The 23,625-nt window shown below is 37.8% G+C and overlaps 1 protein-coding gene across 3 annotated transcripts in view; it reads right to left on the reverse strand.

The window, feature by feature from the left end:
• The window catches only part of LOC145482234 (uncharacterized), a 189,857-nt gene that overhangs the window by 27,582 nt on the left and 138,650 nt on the right, over positions 1-23,625 (reverse strand). For 2 of the 3 annotated variants that reach the window (XM_081460863.1, XM_081460862.1), the window contains 6 exons: positions 5,649-5,693; positions 5,462-5,506; positions 5,308-5,352; positions 4,768-4,859; positions 3,052-3,562; positions 305-2,679 (listed from right to left, as the gene is read on the reverse strand). In XM_081460863.1, the coding sequence (XP_081316989.1) occupies positions 305-2,679; positions 3,052-3,562; positions 4,768-4,859; positions 5,308-5,352; positions 5,462-5,506; positions 5,649-5,693 (3,113 nt within the window). Of the gene's footprint in view, positions 1-304; positions 2,680-3,051; positions 3,563-4,767; positions 4,860-5,307; positions 5,353-5,461; positions 5,507-5,648; positions 5,694-6,797; positions 7,056-7,430; positions 8,302-8,594; positions 11,484-14,057; positions 14,218-23,625 lie in introns of all 3 variants that reach the window. The other variant, XM_081460867.1, reaches the window with a different exon arrangement.

A 23,625-nucleotide genomic window follows, 5' to 3' on the forward strand; every position in this document is an offset into this window, starting at 1 on the left:
TAACACTGTGTCTATAAAGAACATTTCATGCATCTTTTTGGCTTTGAAGCCCTTGCAGCATTTTAAATTATTACCACAGCAGTTTTCTATTGTTATCTTTGAATAAAATTCGTGAAACTGTCCTCATAACAATTCAGTGTATTCCATTTTAGAGAGTCAAACCACATCAAAACAGAGGAAAACCTTGGAACTAATCTTTGTGTCACTTGATGCACACCCCGTTCCAATGAAAAAGCTTGCTCAATAAACCCTGTTTTCGCCAGTCATTGTAGAATTAAACAATAATAATAAAAAACACACTTACCTCCTGTTCGTGTTGACATAACGAGCACTTGAGGTGAGTCGCATGGGCGGCCTTAGCCTCTTCATTGTCGCATGCTTTAGAGTTATTATGGCAGCGATGACATGGATAGAAGTGGGTGCAACAAGGGAATCGCACTCTACAGTGCCTCTGGTAATGTTCACATGACCACTGTGAGCGGCCAGTGATGGCCTCCTGTTGTTGTGGCCACCTGTTAGCTTCCTCCTGCTCTCTTGCTTCCCTCTCTCTTTTCTTTCGTGCTCTCTGTTCTCTTATTTCTCGTTCTTTCCTTTCTATTTCCCTTCCAAACTGTTCCCGTTCCTCTCTTTCTCTAAGAACTCTTTCGACCAAAGCACAAGCCTCTTCGACACGTTGCTCCAAGGCAAGCAGCGAGTTGTCCGTGGACTCAACTGAGTCAGTACCAAAATCTCTGTTTAACATAGAACCTCCAGTATTGGCAGAAAGTAATGACGCCTCAGCACCACATGGTTCAAGACTTGAGTGTCCATTAGCACTAGCTACCAACCGTGAACCTCTAGACTCATCGGAAAGTAACGAAGCCTCAGTATGTGTATCATCAATATCTCCGTTAGCACCAGCGACTACCCGATCACCAGAAGTGTTTAACACGTTACTCCCTCCAATGCCCTGCGCATACTGTCTTGTTCTACTAGATTCTGCCTCTGATACATGCCTGTTATCAGCTCCATTAGAACTAGTAGCTATTGAAGGAGCTGGCAAACCAGAGTTTCCTTCATCAACACGCCCCACTTTACCTACTGAAGTTAGTCTTGAATTTGCTTTCCAAACTGATTGTGTTTTCTCTCGTTCTGATGCCATTGTTGAAGCATTATCGCTGGGAACACTATATCTTTGTAACCCATGTACAGGCGGTGTTAACTGAGGTCCTGCAGCTCCTGTTAATGAACCATTTGCTAAATGTGAACCAGTCATTCCTGAATACAAACGTTGATTCCCGGGCACTGATGTGTTCAATCCAAAATCAAGATGCCCGTGTAACGGTAAATAAGGTTCTCGAGTACCAAGTGCAGAGTCACTTCTAAATAAATTGTAATTTGATGAATTGAAAGCACTACTTGATGGAAAGTTACTAATACCACCAGTCAAATGGCTGGACAAAGGTCCAACATGACCATTGAGCTGTGCATCGAGCTGTGTATTATAAGCGTAGCCACCCACTGCATTATGAGTATTATATTCCCCTCCAGGTACAGGAGGGGGAAACATCCATGTGCTATCTACATCAGGCCTTGAAACAACTTGACAATCACCCAAGTATGGCTTAGCTTTGTTAGGTTCACTTGAGTGTTTCATGCCATCCACGTAGGAAGCTCCCTGTGATGAAGTCTCCTCAGACAACAATTTTACTCCACTGCCTTGGCAGAGACTTTCATGAAGGCTTTGGTCTTGAGAGTGCCTCGCTAAGAAGACATTAGCCAATCCACTAGCCTCTGTGACCTCTTGTGGCGCGAAGTCAATCAGTGAGGGCTCTGGTGGCGGCGTCATTTTCACAGGAGGCCTGTCTCTTGGTCTGGCACCGAAACGTGCCCATTGCTTTGACTGTGTGCTCACATCACAGACCAACTGATCCACTGTGGTGTCTTTTCCAGCACCACTGAATGCACACTGCACATTTTGCTCCACAGAAATGTCTCCATCTGGAAGGGCGTCTTGCATCAAGCCAGGCACATGTTGTGACCTTGCTCTAACTTGAGCCCTGTCAAGACTACGAAGAGGACCACAGTCTACAACATCTTTTACTACACTAGCCGCATTTTTCATTTCCAAATGGCGAGGTTTCCCTGGGCCATCACTAATGTCACCAGAAAACTCCGAAACTTCACCAATTTCTTCATTTTTAGCAGCATAATCTTCTCTCCTTTCCATGTCTCCACTTTCACACTCATTTGAGAGTGTACTTTCCAATATCTCTTCTTCACCCCTGGCTGGGCTAATTGGACAAGTATCACTAAAACGTTCATGATTTTTAACAGCAGATAGATGACCTAATGAGACCCTTGGTGTATCATCACACACACTGTGTGCCGTGCATGACGAGGAGGTTGACTCAACTCTCAATGGCGCTGCCACAGAAGACACTGATGACTCTGATGAACTGACCGTTGTTCTAGAACTCTCCCTTGAAAAGGAAACACCGTAAGATGAGTCAGGGAAGCCCGGATACGCAGATGATTCTTGACCATCAGAATTCATAGGCAAGACAACCATGTCACTTCCACTGTTAACAGAATTCCTACACGACATAGACAGTTGATCCAGTTTGTGGTCTCTTGGAGGAATTACTGACGATTCTGTAATTCTGTCCAACATCGTTTGGCCAGTGGGAGGATGTGATCCTTAAATCATCAAAAGGAAACGAAACATTTTTACCTTTAGTAATGTTTTTAACATTCTTTTAACGTGTACAGTTGTATTTTCAATTTCTAGCTTATGTGCATTATTCTTTGTAATTAAATTATAAGCTGTTCCCATTTTCACCCACTGAAGATAACAACAAAACTGCGGTGTTTCTACGTGGTTGGGACCATGAAAAAGTGTCTGCTAACAAGAGGTGCCTGGTCACAGGAGGTGTCCTCTGGCAGAGGTTCAACTGAACAATGAAATCTGTTTGCAACAGCCAAAACCAATAAAAATAACTGAAGCCTTATTTATCTTTGTGCAACATTGTAATGTAAATCATAAAGTGAGTCGAATTAGAGAGAACTTACTTGCTCCTTGCAGAAAGCCTGCCCCATCAGGCAAGTCCTTCTCCACACGAGATGCAGCATCTGCTGCACGTTCCCTGGATAACTGGAAAATGCTTTCACCATGCATCTGTTTATCTTCAAGGAGAAATGTTCTTTTCAACTCTGCTTGGAGAATCTGATTCTCTGCTTCATGTTCCTGCAACTCCCTCTGTAACCTTTCGATCTGTTCCTGGGAGTCACGCTCAGCAGCTGTGGTTATTAACCTCACCACATCATCGTCATTTTTTGCAGACAAGAACTTTCTTTTACGCTTTGAATCTGACTTAGGGTTCTTATTTTGATGGAGAATATCCACACCATCTCTAAACTCTCCGTCTGTTGGATGACATAATTGTGGCATATGCTGACCTTCTAATGTATCAGTTTCTCTTGTTTCCCTAACAGGATCCTTTTCTGTAGTTGTTAAACCTTCTTCATAGCTGGACTGCTGTTGCAGCAAATTATTTCCACTGAAATTTTGTGTGGGCTTCTCCTATATGGGCAAATGTTAGATGATTAGAGAAGATTTTTTTCCCCTTCTTTACTTCACCATATATATATATCATTAACACCGTATTATATATCTTATCATTATCATCATTTTAAACACAGATGTCTTCATCTCTATTCAGTGAACTGCAGATACAGTTTGTGCATGTAACTCTGGATATTCTGTCATGTGTTAGGCCTAGTTGCATAGACTAGAATAGACTAGAATACACTAGACTAGAATAGAAAGCTTGTGGGGTCGCGTGTAAAAAATAAAAGAAAGACCTAATAACAATGCAATAATAAGTAAAAATTAAAAACTACTGACCTTATGAGAACCTGATCTATATTTACAATATTTACATGTCATAAAACGTTCAGATATAAATAAAATTGTCATCACGATACCGCACAGTTGAGGCAGACACTACGCTGAATTTAATATCTTTAAAATAACATTTTGTTTTCAATCGTTGTTTCAGTTCCCTCTGCTTTAGCTGTGGAACTCCATGTACTTCATTAAAACTAACAGTGTTCCATAAGATAGATAGCTACATGTACAACGGTTATTTTGTCAACTATAAATTGAGGGTGCATGGCTACAATTATTTCAGTCGCATTTCCAGTCATAAAATGGAAGAAAACGTGGATACTAAGATTATCAGTTGAGTAAGGCGCGACGTAGATTTGGTGACGAAGTTTTGGACTTTAAAAAACGGTGTTGCCAGGGACAACGTTCCTCATTTCCAGTGGTAACAGTATCTTCTTAAAAGAAAAATAAACGCTATAACAAGACGTTTTGGCATCATCTTGTCGCCATTATCAAATGCAGATTTAAAAAGGTTCAGTTCAGATATATACTAGCTTAGGTGTTGAGGAATGAAGAAAAATGTGAGGAACAATGACTGTCAGCTAATTAAATGCTTTTCTGCCAATGACGTAGTTGCCACTGGAAATGGAGCCAGTTACCCGTGACAACAACCCAAGCTGAACGTTGAAACCTGGTCACCAAACTTTCGTTGCGCCTTACTCAACTGATAATCATAGTAATTTGGATCGGAAAATATACTCAATTTCAAAGAAGTAACCAAGGAAGTAACAAAGGAAGTAGCAAATGGATATCTGAAGGCGAAAAATATTAAAGCATTGATTTCACTAGCAATTGAAGTTAAGTTATGTACATAACGACTACACTGTATAATGTCTTACAGGCAGTAGATCCAGACTGTTTTCTCTTGGAGAAATTACTGACGATTCTGTTATTCTGTCCGACACTGTTTGGCCAGTTGGAAGATGAGATCCTAAAAAATCAACAAGAAATTTATATGTGAAAAGTAAACAAATCAACATGACATGAGCGTGGGACAAAGAAAAATCCGAGTCCCCAGCAGGAATCGAACTCAGCTACGAGAACTCATGGAAAGCAAGGCCATTTCAACTGAGTTCATATGTGACAGGCGTCCTGTTAAGGAGGTCATGAGTTCGATTCCTGTCAGGGACTCATTTTTTTTTTCTTTGTCCCACAATCGTGTCATGCTGATCAGTTCACTTTTCACATTTCATTACCGAGCTTAACATTCACGATCTTTATTCACTTATACATCGCTTTACGCATTCTTTTCGACCTTCTTTTAATTTACGACATGTACCACTCCTTACAGTCTCATTTGTCTTTTTGCAATATTTTCATAATTCTACAGCCACATGTATACATGTAAATTATGACAGGTCCATAATACGGTTACTTACTTCGCTCTTGTACAGGGTCTCCTTCCATACAGAATGCACCATCTTCTGTAAGATGAAAATCAGTGAGAAAAAAAAACAAAAGTCCCATTTTTGTAACATTGTAACATTCTTGCAGATGTGTTAATTAAAAAATGTCCATTATCAGACTACTTACTTGGTTCATGTTCAGGGGCTTCTTCCACATGGAATGCACTCTCCGCTGTAAGATGAAAATCAAACTAACAGTGAGACAAATAATAATACAAGTCCAATATCAAAAATAGTACAAGTTCCATTTTTGTAACACTGTAATATTTTTGCAGATATGTAAATTATAAAATGTTTATAATAAGGCCACTTACTTGGCTCTTGTACAGGGCCTTCCTCCGTGAAGAATGAACCATCTGCTGTGAGATGAAAATTATATTAACAGTGAGAAAAAACAAAACAAAAATAATACAAGTCCCATTTTTATAACACGGTAAATTATAAAATGTCCATAATAACATTTCTTACTGGGCTCATGTACAGGGCTATATTCCACACAGAATGAACCATCTCCAGTAAGATGAAATCATACAAGTATCAACAGTAAGACCAGTAAAAAAAAAAACCAGAAAGGTCACAACTAACATCACATCCAGTTCTGTCATTAAGGGCCGTAACCTGCAATACCCATTATGGCTGAGTATACTTGATTTTTCCTTGATGCTACGGGTGAAATTGCCTGTTGTTGATAGAACTCAACCACAAAGTAACAAGTTTGCAAAGGGTGTAGAGAACAAGGATACAGGTGACTCAAAACTTAATGACAGCCCTGACATCAATGTAAATGTGTCTAATGTCCAATGTAAGATGGTCTACGGCAAGAAGGGGCAACATGCCCATGCAAAACATTTTATTTAATGAGTACTACATATGATAACATCAACCCACGAATCTTTTTCAGCCTGATGGCACAATATCAAACAATACAATATGTTTCAAGTCATTTCATCATGTCTTCTCATCAGTAGGCCCATAAGGGCTCCTGTTGGTGCTCTCAATCCAAAACTGTCTATTTTGCACCACCACCTTGGCTGCAATCCAGCTCTTCCACCCAACCTTGTTTCTTTCTTTCTTCACAGTCTTTCTCCAAGTGGTGTTTCAAGCCCTTTTCACTTTTCCCTTTTAACTTTTACATACATGCATGCATACATGCATACATACATACATACATCATTTATTGTTGCAGGTGACTCAAAACGTAATGACAGCCCTGACATCAATGTAAATGTGTCTAATGTCCACATGTTGGATTATGATTGTTGCATCACTAACAACAATCATAATCCAACATGTTACAACACCACTTTTGATAATTTTGTTTTTCCATCCAAAAATGACTCAAGTCCATACTGGATTACACTGTAATGTAACTAAGAAAAGTTAATTTTGGAAAGGGCTACCGAACACAATCTGCAAAGAGTAGATGTACACTTACATGTAACAGCCAATGCAGATCCTCTTACCTCTTTCTGCATTGTCAAGTAATGGGATATCAAGTTTCTCCAGAAGATCAAAACGTTGAATTCCTCTGAGTAGGTCTCTTACATAGGTACAAGACAGTACTCCACTGGCATCCAATTCTTCAAACAGCTCAACACCTTCTCTGATTTTGGCAAGTCGAGAAGCATCCACCCTGGGTTTGGCCAAGAACTTCATCTGCCTGAGTTCAACATCTGACAAGGAGTTTGAGATTTCCAATAGTCTTAGTTGTAGTGAAAAACCTGACCAAGAGAAGTAAGCATAAATTACCACACACACATGAACATGAACATGTAAGGAACTAAAACTTATGAAAAATCTATTAGTATATTGCAAAGTAAAAATTAATGTATGTTGAAAAATCCAATATTAGTGAATTGAGGGTTCTTCAATTGGTAATCTCACTATGTAAAACGAAGTGCCTACAAGGGCCAATCTACACGTAGAATAATACTTGATTTCGCTTGCAAATGTTTATTTGTTATGCTAACAACATGACTCAGGGCCTGTTAACACCTGTCCCAGGAATCATATTTATTTTAATAAAAAAGATGTAGACTTGATTTAAATGAAACAATATTTGTTCTACAAGCATGTTTCATGTTGGTTTAGCTTACATGACTCTTGTAGAGGTCCTGCCCCACCAAGCAGTTTTCCTTCCATATCAGTAAAATCACAAGATGCACTACTGGCTGAACAAGACTTGCTCTGCTTATTGGCATGGGCCCTGGATGACCTGAAAGCTTTCTCATTCCGCTTCTGTTTATCCTCAAGGAATGATCTTGTTCCCAACTCTAATGCAAGCTGTTGTTTCTCTTCCTCACATTGTTGGAACTGCTCCTTCAACTGACTCAATTGTTGCCTGAGCTCATGGCACTGATTCTGACAAAATTCAACCTCACTCTTAAGAATTAAAATTTCCTCTTTACTTAATTGACTACCGTCTTCTAACTGCACAGTCTCTCTTGTTTCTGAATCCTGATTGTTTTCTCCTGAAGATACACCTTCTTCATGACTTGATCTCATTGCAGAAGATTCCCCGACAGAGTTGTCTCCAACAGATTGGTTTGATAGCTTCTCTTGCAAATTGAAAGGTAATTCATTGCGAACTGCACAAGCCGCGGATGTACTCCCTATCATATCAACATTGGTGGAAACCTTTTTCTCATCACATGGTTCTCCTGCTGCTTTGTTCAAAGTTGGAGACATGTTCTGTAAAAACGCAGGCATCTCACACACTTTATCAGATGGGCTGGTAGGAAATGAATTCAGTGATGACATGGAGCCAGGTGATAACCTACAATGGTTAAGCTGCTTCTCATCATCCAAATATGCTGAGTGAGTCAAAGAAGACATTTCACCAATGCCTGAGGGCTGTACCTCTGATGATACATGTCTGCTAGTCAAGAGGCATTCCAGAAGGCCTAAACAAATCTCAGTGCTAATCTTGTCACCAGGTTGGCCAGTAAATAGGTTGTCTTCTTCCACCTGTTAAAAAAAAAAGCACTGCTTTATTGGATGAAATACATTTACACTGTAACCTGCAGTAACTTTCTGACACCTTTCATTAGCGCAGCACCCCATAACATGTCACCTTCTGTAAGGTTGCATCGCTACAAGGCAACATCATGTTGAACAGGTTTAAATGTTACTTTGCATGAGCCTGTTCACATCTTAGTGGATAGAGACCCTGCCAGGTCAGGTCAAGCCATCTTAATGAGAACCTGGTATATGATCTTGAACACTAAGAATCTCACTATGGTTACAAAATGAAAGGTTACCTCATTCTGTAGTGAGTCTGCTGGTGGTTTTTCTCCCAGATGATCACATTCAGGTTCTTGGCTACTTCCATCTCCACATATATCTGATGATTGACCAGAGCAAGAGGGTTTCTTTACTGACTCTTTTATGTAGTTACAGCCAACATCATGATCATCACAAAACAACTGCAAAGATTGCTCAAAGGTAACCCTGACAACACAACACAATGAGTCCATTGTACTCTCTAAAGTGTTCTTCACTGATGAACAGATGCAACTTGACTCATACTCTTTGACAGTCCAGCATTTCACTAGGACAGATTCTTCTTCCACAACAAGAGATAAAGAGGAATTACTAGGCTCCAGAATAAAGAAACATTCTCCATTCTGCACAGCAGAAGCATTAGAAATTTCAACACCTTCCACCTTGGCTACTGCCAATGACCGACCTAAACTGCAAATCAAATTATCAAAAACAAACTCAGCCTGGCGCTGACTTGAAAATCTATACAAAAAGTAGGAGACATGGGTTGAAGGCTTAACAGCAGAGATCACAGATGAATGGAGAGCAGGATCTATGTCACCACCTTCATGTGGGACTGATAGCTCCTGGTCCACTAGAAGAGGAAGGTAGTCAATCTGAGCAAACAGTGAAGTCATAGCACAGGGTTCTGTTGGCAACGTCAGTTCCATATAGAAATCCTGCCCATCTATGTAACCTTTCCTAAACTTTGGTTGCAAAAATAGTACGTTTACACTCTCACGAAAGGCAGAGCAAACACGACTTAGTTCTCCCATTTCCAGCACTTTAGGAGTCTTCCAAAATAGGAGATAACATGGCTTCTTTCCATGGCTAGTTGGTGATGATAACAAGAACACATTAGGATCTTTGAGAGTGTCTGATTTCAAAGAAGTAAAATCAGAGTTCATATCTTGATCAGTGAAAACACAGTACACATATCTGTCAGACAACCACACTTTATGAATTATGTAATTGTGACCAGCAAAAACTACAAAGAAGGGCATCTCTATTTCATGACTTTGCAAAAAATTAAGGAGTGTATTCAGATGGGCCCTCCTCTCCTTGCCTACTTTCATGTGAACCAGATTGACAAGAGAAACTACTGTAGCATCAAAGCAGGAATATCTTTCTGCACCACCACTGGTCTTGACTTGAAAGAACATGTTGGTACTTTCAGGGGAAATGATTTTCAATGCCATACAAGATTCCTCTTGGAAGGAAACTTGCTGTTGCACTTCAGTAAATTGCTCCTCTGCTTCATCACTTCCCATGTGGAGTTGCAAGACACCAAGTAAACTACGACAAATCATGACATCTGGATGGTCACGTCGCAGCCCAAGCTTCAGAAAGATATCAATGGCTTTCTTCACTTTGTCTGCAGCTGAAGCTCTGGATTCTCTTACCTTTAGCGAGAAGGCTGCTGCTTCAATGTATGCACTTGCTGTCTTTGGAGAGTCTTCACCACAAACTGAAATGAAAATATCCAATGCTTCCTGCATGGTCATTTCAGCATTCTGGAAATTTCCTTCTTCACTGTGGAGGCGAGCAAACTTTAAAAGAATCTCTGCCACATCTGGATGATGAGGGTTAATTTTCTTGAATATAGTCAGAGCTTCAGTGAGGAAAATGGAGGCATCTCTGGAGTGGCCTTTTAGAAGTGCACATGTACCCAGTAGACTCTTGCATGATGCAACCATATGGTGACCTTTGCTAAAGTAATAGACAAATATTTCTTGTGCTTGTCTCAGCATTGTCTCAGCTTCACCGGCCTTTCCAGCAGCAAGTTTAAACCTACCAACTTGATACAGCAATGAGGCATAGAGATAATGGGTTCTGCCATGTGCCATCAAGTATTTGGCTTCCAACTTCTCTAGCAACACACAAGCTTCTTCTACGTGATTGGTATCGCGGTACATCTTTGCCAAGATTATTGCTGTTGTAATAAGGTCAGCATTTAGCAACTCTTGTTTGACTCCTTTATCTGTGCACAATTGATCCAAAAACTCAAGCAACTGGGAGGCAACATCTTCAAGTTCTTCACCTTGTATTTTCTCACCACTCTGTTCTTTCAGCTGCAAAGCCATCAACCTCTTCATCAAGGTTATTGTGGAGGCTTCATCACCACCACTGATGTCGTACAACACACCAATACGCAGAATATCTTGACATCTCTTGTAGTTTCCAAATTCTTGAAACAAATCAGCAACTCTTCTTAAGACCTTCCATGGCAGATGAACATCTCTCGTCTTTCTCATGGAGATATCATGGCACAAGGAGGCTGCAGAATCACAGCAAGACTGGGCACTCTCATCATTTCCAATGAGCTTGTGGAGAATTGCCAAGTTCAAACAGGCAGCAGCATTTCCCAAATTGTCATGTTCACGTTCAAAGCAATTCTTGGCTCTAGCAAAGCAAGTCTCACTTTTCTCGTACTCCATCCTCTCACTGAACATCACACCAAGGTTACTCATCAGATAACCAACACCAGCGTAGTGTTGATATTGGTCTGCTATTTCTTCTAAACAAGCCATGTCACCTTTTTCATAAGCAAGTGCAATTAGAGCAGAGAGGGTTTTTAACCCATTGTCATTATCATTTTGGGAAGTAAGAATACATGTAACAAACATGTCTTGGCAATCATTCCAGGGTTTCAGAATACAATGGTAAACATAGCTTTGTATGGATTTTAAGTACTTGTGCTCCCTGTCTAGGCCATCAATTACAGCAAGTATGTTAGGTGGCTTTTGAAAATTATTAGCTCCTTCCAAAACCTCCTCGCAGGGTAAAGGAATTTTAATCTTCTCAAGGAGATCCAAGCAAGTACTTTTGCTGATGCCTTTTTCTGACATGATGATCACTGACTTGCTAATGTCAGACATCCTTCTTATCTGTCAATAGTAGGAAACAGTGTAAATGCAGGTAAGAAAAAAAGTAACATAGAGAAAATACTGTACAGAAATATTTACATGTAACAACCAGGAAATGGGGATACTTTAGGTACTATGAAAAGTAGCAAACAAATGTATTTTACAGAGTGAGATGAAATTCAAAAACCCCACTTGCAGGCAAGCTGTAATTTCATCTTACTAGCCCAAATCTCTGAGGCGCTAGCCCAAAATTACTCTATTTAATAGGGATAATTAAATCAACTTAATATGTAAAAATAATGTTCATTAATAATACGGAGCTTAGATGAACTAATTCCCCTTTGAATTGAACCTTATATAATAAAACATTTAGAGCACTCAATGAGTGGTTCCAGAAAATATCCATAATCCCCACAGATGGTTTATCCAGTTTTACCCCCAACCCCCCCCCCCCCCCCAACTCCCCGTCAGCTGGAATTTCCATGATTATCTACTTGGGCCCTACTCTGTGGAAATTCCATATCCATAAATCACAAGACTTAAGTCATTTATTTTAATATCCTAGGTACTGTTATAAAATTTATCCTCATTGTTATGTTGTAGACGAAGACGCAACGCGGCATATTTTTTCACAAACAATTGAAGGCTTTCGTGCAAAAAGGGCGTATGTGGCATTTTGGGCCGATTTTTATTTTTTGCAGGATCGAGCTAATTTTTGGCAGACTGACTTGTTTTGACATGAAAAGCATCATTGCGTAATTGTTTTTGTTGATTAGCGGTTTGTTTTCGAGAAATAATGTATGAAAAAAAAACTCAGTTCTCCAAGCACCATCTTTTGGAGCAAATCCTTCCAAGGTGGATTTTGATGTGGTGCAAATTTAAACGGTTACTTTTAGCAGCTTCAACAGCACAGTTTTTTTAAATAGATGTTTTGATTTTTGAAAGAAGTAGAGAAAAAGACCGGAAGAAAAAAAATCGACCAAAGAACCGGTGTCACGACAAAACAAACTGGAATCCAGCCCATTCAGGCCTTATTCACTTGCACTAACGAAGCAACTGTAAGAGAATTGCATAATTATATGAATAATAAAACTAGCAGCAAATACCACGCTACGCTTCGGTGACTTCATTGTTTAGCAAAACAAAGGTTTCTTTTGTTTTCCGCTCAACAAAAGATCTCCAAAAGATACCCTTGGAAAACTGAGTTTTTCGCATACGTTCTTTCTTGAAAACAAAGTGCAAATCAACAAAAACAATTACGCAACGATGCTTTCCATGTCAAAACAAGTCAGTCTGCCAAAAATTAGCTTGATCCTGCAAGAAATAAAAATCGGCCCAAAATGCTATACAGGCCCTTTTTGCACAAAGCCTTCAATTCTAAACCTTAATTTGGTACGACGTATGCTATTTAATCGTACACTATTCATGGGGATATTTACTAGGCCAGGATCAACGCTGTTGGGTAATGAATAATCAAAGCTCTAAGATTTAAGTTTCAAAAAATGACCATGGAAAATTCTAGACATAAATTCATGCCATATTAAAAATGAGTTTGAAGTAACAATGGATTTAGAAGCTGTTCACTCCCACATGGCATAGCAGCTGACTTTTTCTTCATTCAGAGAAGTTTTCACACAAGAATCTAAGAAAGTACTGAAAATTTAAGCTCTTTTAAGACCTTTTCAATAACCCTGTCAAAGTTTTAATTTATGCATAGTCAAAACAACATATCAAATTACTTTATACATGTAGTTATAGCGGGAAAGTAAAGCAGTCATGCAACATGCTTTTCAAAACAGCTGTTTGCCAAACATTGCTGAAATTATTCTTTTAGGAAAGAAATACATTATTAAAGTCATACGCTTTGTCTTTGTAGTTTTTAAATGATAGCAAATTCATTTTATGCCTTAATGTTTTAAATTTGTCACACATTTCAATCATGTCGTACGTACTATAAATAATCAAATGAAATCTCCACCACCCTTACATATATGCTTCAAGACAATTAGACAAATGACACTCAATCAACTTTGCTAGCAAACTATTAACTACACTACATGGATAACGATGAAAATATGCGATAACCTTGTTACAGCAAGTTTCTGTCTCGCACAGCCACCGCGCTGTTGGAACATGCGGTCCGGAAAAAATTGATTTCGGTCACTTAAATTTTACATTTTACTCTATCTTAGAAAAAAGGTATTGTTTCACTTTCTCTCACAGACTGTCTGCTAAACATAATGTCTGAAGTTTGTCATTAACAAAAATGAAAAGAAAAAACAACAACAACAACTTTGCTTCACTCACGTCCACTTCATGCTTGCCCGTCAGGCAACCTGTGATAAGAAGGCGCTAGCCTGACCGATTGTTTCACTAGTCCCAGGCTATTGGACAGCCTTTTTGTTGTACCCTGATTTTACATGTATAAGAATATAACTTAAATGCCATGACAACAGTAATTTTCATGGGCCAGAAGTTTATTGAGACAGACTGTGTTTACATGTACATGTTTATAAAACCTCGTGTGCATGTACAAATCAGAGAAAGATATGTAAAGGCATAGCCACCTTCAAGCACATGTACTATGCATCTTACCTGGTTAAGAAATCCCAGATGTTGAACTGCTCCTTTGACTAGCAAATAGACTTCGATTACTAAAGCTGTCAGTGGTCTGTTCAATGTTTGTCACCAAAAAGTTTCACTCTGATATCAAGTACACAAAACTATGATATTTGTGAACTGTATTGATGATGTCCTACAAAAAAGGATGGTGCACTTTATCAGTTGTATTTAAAAAACATTCTGGAGAGAGCAAATGCAGGCAGTTAACATGACATACATACGAAAGTTTCACTCCACAAATCTCTTAGAGCACCATTAATTTTGAGCACTGTACTTAAAAGAATAAAACAAGAGTGAAATTTCAAAGCTGTCTGCTCTATTTCAATGTAAAGGAAAGGTGGTTGCTAAGGGAGTGTAAACAACCATCTATTTAAAGAGACAAATGATCATTTCAGTTATCTGTACACAACTTACAGTTGTGAAAATAAAGCCTGAAAAAAATTCAGTCCTTTGCAATACCAATGCAGTGCTCTACCAATTGAGCTATCAAGCAAACCAGGAGCTAGTCACATTGTGCCCAAGTTTGTAATTTACCCGTAGATTGTAAAGAATTTGTTCAGGTTTATTTCACAACACTGCTTTTAAGTTGTGTACATAAATACAGGATATTAGTATCCACACGCTTTCTAGGAATAGACCAAAGTTTCAGGTGCAGTGTATTTTATCAAGATCAGAGTTACCATAGCAACGCAACAAGGTCGGTGGTTTTTCTACTCACAGTCGATTTTCTTGAAATCTAGAGGTTTTCTTTGTAAACTGTCCACTGTACTTGTAGTTAAGATAGTGTGCCTGATGTGTAGCGAGTTTAGACAAATTCTATGAGAGTGATTTCGAGAAATCTTTAGCTGAAGTTTTTGACTGTTAACACGCAAAATCTAATCGAGTTGCTCAAGTATATATTCTTTTAAACTTGGTGATCCTATAGTTAAATTACTATTTTCAAATACCTCTCAGTCTCGAGGTAATTGAAGTAACGTAAGGTGCTCAAACATTGATATCAAATCACTCAAATTTTGCTTTCACAATAATTTCGGCGCCTGCTAATTACTTTTGTTGGTCACTTGTTTGTCTCATTATGCATGCCCATTGTTAAGAATTTTCGTACTAGCATGAATTCCAACGCACCATGCTTTTCCAACAACACGCCACTGCCTTTGGAGAATGAAGCCAATTGAAAGGCTGCGTACAAGAACATCCCCTGGATTTTTCGGCCATTTTTGAAAGTGCTCAAAACTAGCTGAATTTTGGCATGTGGGCTTCGTTTCACCTGAGAAACACTGCTCTGAAGTTTTTTTCGCTGGGTTGCTCTTCGTTCTCGAGAAATAACGTATGCAAAAAAGGCACACAGGTTGAAAAAACCGAGTGGTTTATTGCATACGCAATATCTCAAAAACGAAGCAAACTTTAGCGCGAAAACTACGGGACATTGCTTAATGTACCTGAACAAAACTGCATGCGCAATTTGGAGCATTTTCAACAAAGTTCACTTTTGATTAAAATACCTAACGCCCTTTTCCTGCCGAGTCCTTCAAATAAACAAAGCCGGGCCTTTGTTATGATAAACAGAGCCAACCCTTTGTTATAATAGCCAAGCTAATCCTTTGTTATAAGTCGAAGTCTCACCTCGGTTTATTATAACAAAGGATCGGCCCACCGCGACCACAAGGACTTTGATTTCACTTAGAAACGAGCAAAATGTCAATTTCACCCAACGTATATAAGCTCAATTTTGTTGATTTCAGGTCAAAAGTGGTTAAAATGTTGACTCATGTTAACGCGCGACGGCAAGGATGTTGATTTCTCTTAGAAACCAGCAAAATGTCAATTTCACACAACGTATAAACTCAAAAATATTGATTTCAGATCTAAATAGGTTAAAATGTTGATTTCACATTAACGCATGACCACAAGGATGTTGATTTCACTCGGAAACCAGCAAAATGTCAATTTCATGAAGCGCATAAGCTCAATGATGTTGATTTCAGGTCTAAATAGGTTAAAATGTTGATTTCACGTTAACGCGTGACTGCAAGGATGTTACTTTCACTTAGAAAACAGCAAAATGGTAATTTCACGCAATGTATAAGCTCAATGATGTTGATTTCAGATCTAAATAGGTTAAAATGTTGATTTGACGTTAACGAGTGACAGCAAGGATGTTGGTTTCACTTAGAAAACAGCAAAATGGTAATTTCACGCAACGTATAAGCTCAATGATGTTGATTTCAGATCTAAATAGGTTAAAATGTTGATTTGACGTGACTGACGTGACTGCAAGGATGTTGGTTTCACTTAGAAAACAGCAGCATTGCAGGAGCCCATGATGGGCTCCTGAAAATGGTAATTTCACGCAATGTATAAGCTCAAAAATGTTGATTTCAGGTCAAAAAAGGTGTAAATAAAAATAAAATAAAACAAATAAACATTTCAATAAGCACTTTTCCAAATACGGCAAAGTCTTTAATGGCTAAAAATCACAAGACAAGTACATAGTTTTCGACAAACATGATCGTAGCTTTATGTCACGCACCACCATAACTTCCAAGTTCAAAATGCGCTGGTACCTCTTATGCCTGATCAGGATAACAACTTTGGTGGCTGTTTAGTTTTGGATTTAAGAATTTGATGACTTCACATGAAAATGCTCCATAAATGGGGCTGACAGATTGACAGATTAACAGATTAACCCTTCTGCGCAACGTATGGGTCTCCATACATCTGCATGTCTGCTGATCCCAGAAGCTCAAAACACTACAAATCATGCAGATTTCAAATAAAATCAATGCAACCTGGATCACAGATCTATGTTACAATCAATCGCTACTTGTTGGCCATTATTATGTTTAAACAATCTAGTTACCAGTTTGAGAAACGTCCGCAGAACGTGATCGCAATGCATGCCGGGAAGGGTCTTTGCACCTCGTGCACGGAAAAACATGGCAGTCAACACAAGACAAATCTTATAAGTCTAAAACCAGTTCTTGCTTTCCAAACTTTGACGCTAGCAACGCTTGGCAATCGGGCCACGACTCACCAGAGGGTATTTTTCTTGGGCAAGAACTGCTCTTGGACCTTGCTGCCTGACTCGATCTGACTTCGAACGCCGATAACACAATTATGGTATACCGGCTGCCTTCAAAGTTTCAGAACACATTTTGATTCTTTAAAACGTGATGACTTACGGGTTTATCGAGACTTTATGATGCCTCTCAACCACCAGGCAGGCATACAAGGTACTTTAAAACAGTGCTTAAGATATTAGTTGACAGAGCTCTAATGCGGTACATCTCTTTTTTGTTCAATGTATTTCGTTTGACACTCAATTGATTCACGTATTGTGTTCACGTCACAATAACCGATGTAAACAATCTGTTCCCAGATTTCCACTCTATATATGCTGTGAGATTTGATTCTGACTTCATACACTATAAAACAGTCTGCCTGTTTGCTGTTCAACAAATAAACTCCTAAAGACATGGCTAGGAAAAGCCAAGTATTTTTGCATACGTTATAACTCGAAAACAAAGCAAAAACCAGCGACAAAAATACAGGGCCGCGTTTTTCTATTATATTGAAGACCACATGCAAAAATTCAAGCCCTTTCGCGAAAATTATTTTTTCACCCATATCATCACTGTAGCATGGTTTTGCACTCACCCCTTCAATTATATTTTTCAAGAAGGAGAAAAATTTGTGCCAATTCTCAGGGACGAGATTAACACCACAAGCTTCCCATAAGAGCTTCTTGTAACACCACAAGCTTCCTATAAGAGCTTCTTGTCGAACTTGAATTATGGTTAAATGAGAAGATAGAAAAAGATAGTTGCCTTTCAAGAATATTAAGCAATTAAACTGTTATAATCATGACAAATGTCGGTAAAACATGTAGTTGTTTTACATGTAAATTAAAATTATCATCAAATAAATTAAAACCTTCATTATGATTTGATTGACAACTGGCAAGTTCAAAAGTACATGTAAAACATTTATGTCAACTCAACTAATCATTCATGCCTTCTACAAATTATCCATAATTGTAGACTAATGTGTAATCATGCCATGTTCAATAATTGCAATAATAATTCTATGAAGATGACTTTTTTCCTGAAACTGAAGATGTGAGTAGATATTTCACACATTAACCAAACATGTCAATCTTTAGTTTGCAGCTACATGTACACATGCACAGAACGCAATGAAATTTTACCCTGACCATTTGAATGCATTTTAACACATGCTAAAGAAATTTCTGCAATCGGAATGATTAAGGCAATGCAAGCGGTTTTTGTCCAAAAATATTATACCATATATGGTACAAAGTCATGTAGTTGTCACACAACCATGACCTTCTAAAGCAAAATGACAAAGACTTCAATACATTTCCCAGTGTGTGGTACAAGTGGGTGTTTCTGTTTGCTAAAAAAATTTGAGTTAAAACTTTTGTGAGATACACTAGATGCCAATGTTTTCAAACAAAGCTTCAATGACATTTTTGAATCAGCTGTAACAAATGGATTACTTTAACGGTCGTCACCTGACTCAGGTAGGTCATGTTCCCATGCGTAATTTATTACCAAATAATAATAGCACAACATGAAGTGGTATTTGGCAAAAACTGGCTCTAATTCAACATATTACTTGGCAAAAAGGCTGTCTAGTGTTCTCTGGGGCAATTCTCTCACTGAACATGCACTTGTAGTAACATTTACAAGCTAAATACTGCTTCCATTTCAACCTTTTATCAAATGAACGGGGAATTAGTATTCACACTCATTATATATGCACGCACTTCGTAACATGTGGTCTTTCTGTTTGTGTACTTCCTACATTCTGGACTGCTGTTTTCTCAGAATAATATATTATAAAGTAACTCTCTGAATGTTCTCGACAATTTAAAAATGCAGTGGCAATCACCCAATAATTTAGCATAAGAATAAAGAAAACAGTCAGGTGTACTACATACATTTTTGCATAATTTTCCCTGAAAAGTAAGTGAAGGTGAATTAACTTAAACTTTATCTATGGGTATAAAAGCTTTGGAGTTTTTACTGTCACAGTGAAAAAGAGCAAACAACAATGATAGGGGAGCATATACATTCGTAAGTTGACAATTACATACGTGTACATGCCGTATGTCCGGGATGTTCAACATAATGCTGAAAATAATACTAAATGTAAATAGGTTGCAACAATTGTGCCTGTTCTCAGCTATAAAACTCTACCACAACTGTCACCTTGTCAAAGTTATCAAGGCAACATGTAGTATGTTACTGAACTGCACTTTAAACTCTTTTGCACCTCGCAGAAACACAAAACCAATTCCCACCTTTATGTGGTCACACAATCGCAATACAGTGTATAGTCTGCCCCTTACTATGTTTTCAACATTTCAGTTTTAAAAGTACACAAATTTGTCACTCTGTATCTTGAACTTACAGAAAACAAGGACGTGCCTCAACATGAGCAAAAAAAACTTGACTTAAAATTCTCAAGATACTGTACAAGGAGTATGAAAATCAAGTGCAAAGTGCAAAATATCAAAATCCAAGTTCCCAGGGAAAGAAAGAAAACAATCCAGAGAAGATGAACAACTAAAGCACAGTAAAATTTGAGATTATTTTCATCAAACAGGTAGCAAACAACTCCATCACAAATAGAGCCAGCTTTTCTTCAACAAAACAGGACTCCTTAAAATCACACAGCTAAATTACCCCTGAAGTGATGAAAGAAATTGTGCACATGTACATGTAGATTACTATAAATACACATGACATGTAGTAAGCTCTCATCAAATGAAGATGGACAAAACATTCCACAGGGGAAAATTCCCTTGCTCCAGTACAACAAAAGAATTAAGGGAATTCTTTAAAGGTCATTTAGATTACACATGACAGACATCTTGATGCTTTTGTTTGAGGTCTTAGTAAACAAACACTTTTAAATTGATTTTGGCTCCCAAAGATTTATTGAAATGCAAATTCACTTCAAAAAATAGAACAACAGAAAAAAAGCTGCCCCAAGCCAAACCAATAATATTCAAAAAAAGATAATTACCAAGGCACATGTGCTGTTTTGAAAGAGTCAAACTAATCTATTTTTAACTTCTTTCAAACCAAGAAATAATAATTGAAATGGAAACCCTTATCAGTTTAAAATATACCTGTAAGTGTATTTCAATCTTTTTAAAGCGATGATTGTGTTGAATTTGGTAACAGTCCAAGGAGGCATGCAAGAGACCTGACAGATGTTCTGCATACAAGTACCTGTGTAATTAACTAGGCTTAAAAACAAAAACCAGTTCAACCAGTTTTGTGCACAGTCACATAAACACGTATACGCAGTTAAAAGCAGAATGACCACGAAGGAGCAAGTACGACAAATGTCTCAGGGAAAAATACTTCACTTGCTTGTGTTAGCCCGACAATAATTTTATCAGAGTGGATTTTTTAAAAGAATGCTGTTCAACATTGTAAAAGGTAGTCCCGCCAAAACCATCCAGACTACAAAGAGCTGTCTACACAAGGACAAATTGAAAAAATATCTACAACAATGTTACATTCATATGATCAAAATGTATAGGATACAGGTACACAACATAAATTTGCATGCACACACACTTGAAATATCTGGCAACTTTGGTCTATTACGAAATAATACTATGTACTGAGTCTAAAGGCCTTCTGGACAACGAGAGTAAGTATATTTTTTGCAAGCAGTAGCTACAGCACAGTTGGAAGACAAAATATCATAGTGCTTAAAACTCAGGGTTAAGACATATGTGTAGCTTCTCACCAAGTATTTACAATGTTATTTAATGGAAATCCTAAAAAAATTTGCTTCATTCATGATTGAAGTACCTGCCTATATACATATGTATAATATTTAATGCGTAATATTTAATACATTCATGAGCAACACAACTTACAAAAGTTATGTAAAAAGCAATGACAAGCGGATCAAGTCTTTCAAGTCAAGTTAAAGAGGACCTACATATTTCTTTAGAGTTGGATACATGTTATAATAACATAAACTCTAAGGAGTGTTCTTTAGCTTTATCTTCTTTGATATACATGTAATTATAACCAAGCAAACTTTCAACATAATGCACAGTGTATTGCAGAAAATTTCAAAGATTCAGTGATGTGTGACCAAGAAAGTTTGCCAGCTTATAGGTCTTTCCCACAATTCAGCTTTTGAAATACAGTTAGTTGTTCTAACATCAATGATAGAGATGATCAAGATCAGCAAACACATTTGAAGCATCATACGCACACTGCACGTGAGTAATTCCACACAGACACAATTTATGTATTTGGATTTAACAAACAAAATAAACCTTGTATTTTACTAAAATATAAATATCAACACTCACAGGAAATGAACCAGACACACAGTAAAAATTAGTAAAAACTGGATTCCCTGTTTCTACAATGCACAAGTCCTTCTTATTCAGACATTCTTAAACCAACATGAGATAATTAGCTATACATATAAGCACAAAAATCATTTACTAGTCAAAATAGCATGTCAAAACAAAGATTGTGGCCTCTTTCAATACTTATATATTCAGCAGACCATGCATAAGCAAAATATAAGTCCATTACTTTACTCAAGATTAAGTGCTGAGAATTTCAGAAATCCTTCATGAAAACTCCAATGGTGTTCATGTGCAAAGTTGTTTACTTTAACATTCATATTTTCGCTGACAAATGAATAACAAAGTACTTTCAATTTTGCCACCGAAGCGATTTTTCCCTGATTAAGTTTCACTTGAATGTGTTTTTGCAGGAACTCAAATTACCCTTAGGGTAGGTCTTATGATAATCTGACACCCACACCTTTCAGGAAACAAAACACTTTTAGCCCAAATTTCCATACAAGGCACCTCACAACAGGATCATCCTGCATATTCAGCATACTTAGAAAATAAAAGTGACAAGTTTTGTAGTCTATTTTGGATAATTCCTTGTCACATTCAGTATCCCAACAAACATAATGATTGGTTAGATTTTAGACAATGTTAATGAGAGTGGTGGGAATTGCTAAGCATACCCAAATGACTCAAGTTTCCACTTGGACAGTTCCTCTGATTAAAAAACTTTGCTTCTTTCACTCTCTTGTTTAGCTTACTGATGGAAAAGTCTAAATTATTAAATGTATACTTTTTGACTGTTAAAAACAAAATGCTGAAAGGAGAAGTGCACTATCACGTGTCAGTAAGTGTATCTGCATGCATACATATTATATAATAATTATCCTACAAGCACGTGGTGGTGGAAAATATTCTTCCAAAGTTTCAAAGTTCTCAACAGCGTTACAGCAAACTCACTTCAGCGTTAACTGGCGATGATGGCGGTGGATGAACTAATGTCAAAAGTTATGTCTATCACAAATAGAGAGGTTGTACAAATGATTTGCTGGTCGGAATAATTTGCATCAAACTTTACACTGTTGGAAGGTTCAGTTGCATTAACTGTGAGTAAGTTTGAGTTTATCTCTCAAAGTTGACAAGGTAGGTTGAAGGTCTAATCACAGCTTAAGCAAGTATAACATTAGTTCTAAAAATACAAATCTATTACTTTACTACTTCTGTTCTCCTCTTATTTCTAGCTGAAAACTTCTATCTCCACAATTATAAGCACATGATAAAAAGGCAAGGCTGAGACATAGCCCAGTTGTTCAAATTATAGAATTACTATCCGATGGATAGTTATCAACCCTTTGAACAAGAACATTTACTAGACCTGGTGTGTTATCACTTCACTTGATAGGTAACTGAAAAAAGAGCCAAGGATATTATTGTGCAAATGAAATGAGAGCAAAAACTGTTGCCTTTTCAGGCCTTTTTACATTTTAAGCATGTCATGAATTTTGCTACTTCTACATGTGGAGACCTGCAGAGGCATTATCACATAACACAAAACTTTCTGTTTTTTCTTAACATGACATCTATAAAAAAAATGACTTTCAAATAATTTACCAGAAATAATTTGAAATAATTGTTGTTCAACAATTTCAACGACTGACACGTGTACCTGAGATAGAAATGTGAGCTTAAGTCAGACATTTTTAAGTTTTGTGTAGGAGCACTGTTCGAGCATTGTAGAGAAGAAATTGAAGCATAAAGCTAAGTATATTTTCGGGAGCAAAGAAGAGCCATCTTCAAGTATAATGGCTTACTCGTCAAACTGTTCTACATCCTAGGCTGTACAAAAGAGTCGTGTTTATGTAGATGCACGAGGCCTGAAAAGGGGGCATAAAACGCAAGCCAGCAAAACTGCTATTCAACGGTTAAATTTGACTCTTACTATCACAAAATGTAAGCTTGAGTCTTATGACGAAGTATGGATACGGTGAAGATCTTGTTTAACCTAATTTAAGTTTACGATGCTTCATCCACGCACTCAAGTTAGTTAGCGCTATATAACTTGGGGTTAAAAGTCAGAAATCTTCAAATATATACGATGTTATAACATAGCGCGCGCTAGTCCTATCTAATTCCTACCATCATGAACAAAATCTCTATGTACGCCCGGCCGTG

The sequence above is a fragment of the Orbicella franksi genome, chromosome 3 (genome assembly GCF_964199315.1).
Source record: "Orbicella franksi chromosome 3, jaOrbFran1.1, whole genome shotgun sequence".
Lineage (NCBI taxonomy): Eukaryota > Metazoa > Cnidaria > Anthozoa > Scleractinia > Merulinidae > Orbicella > Orbicella franksi.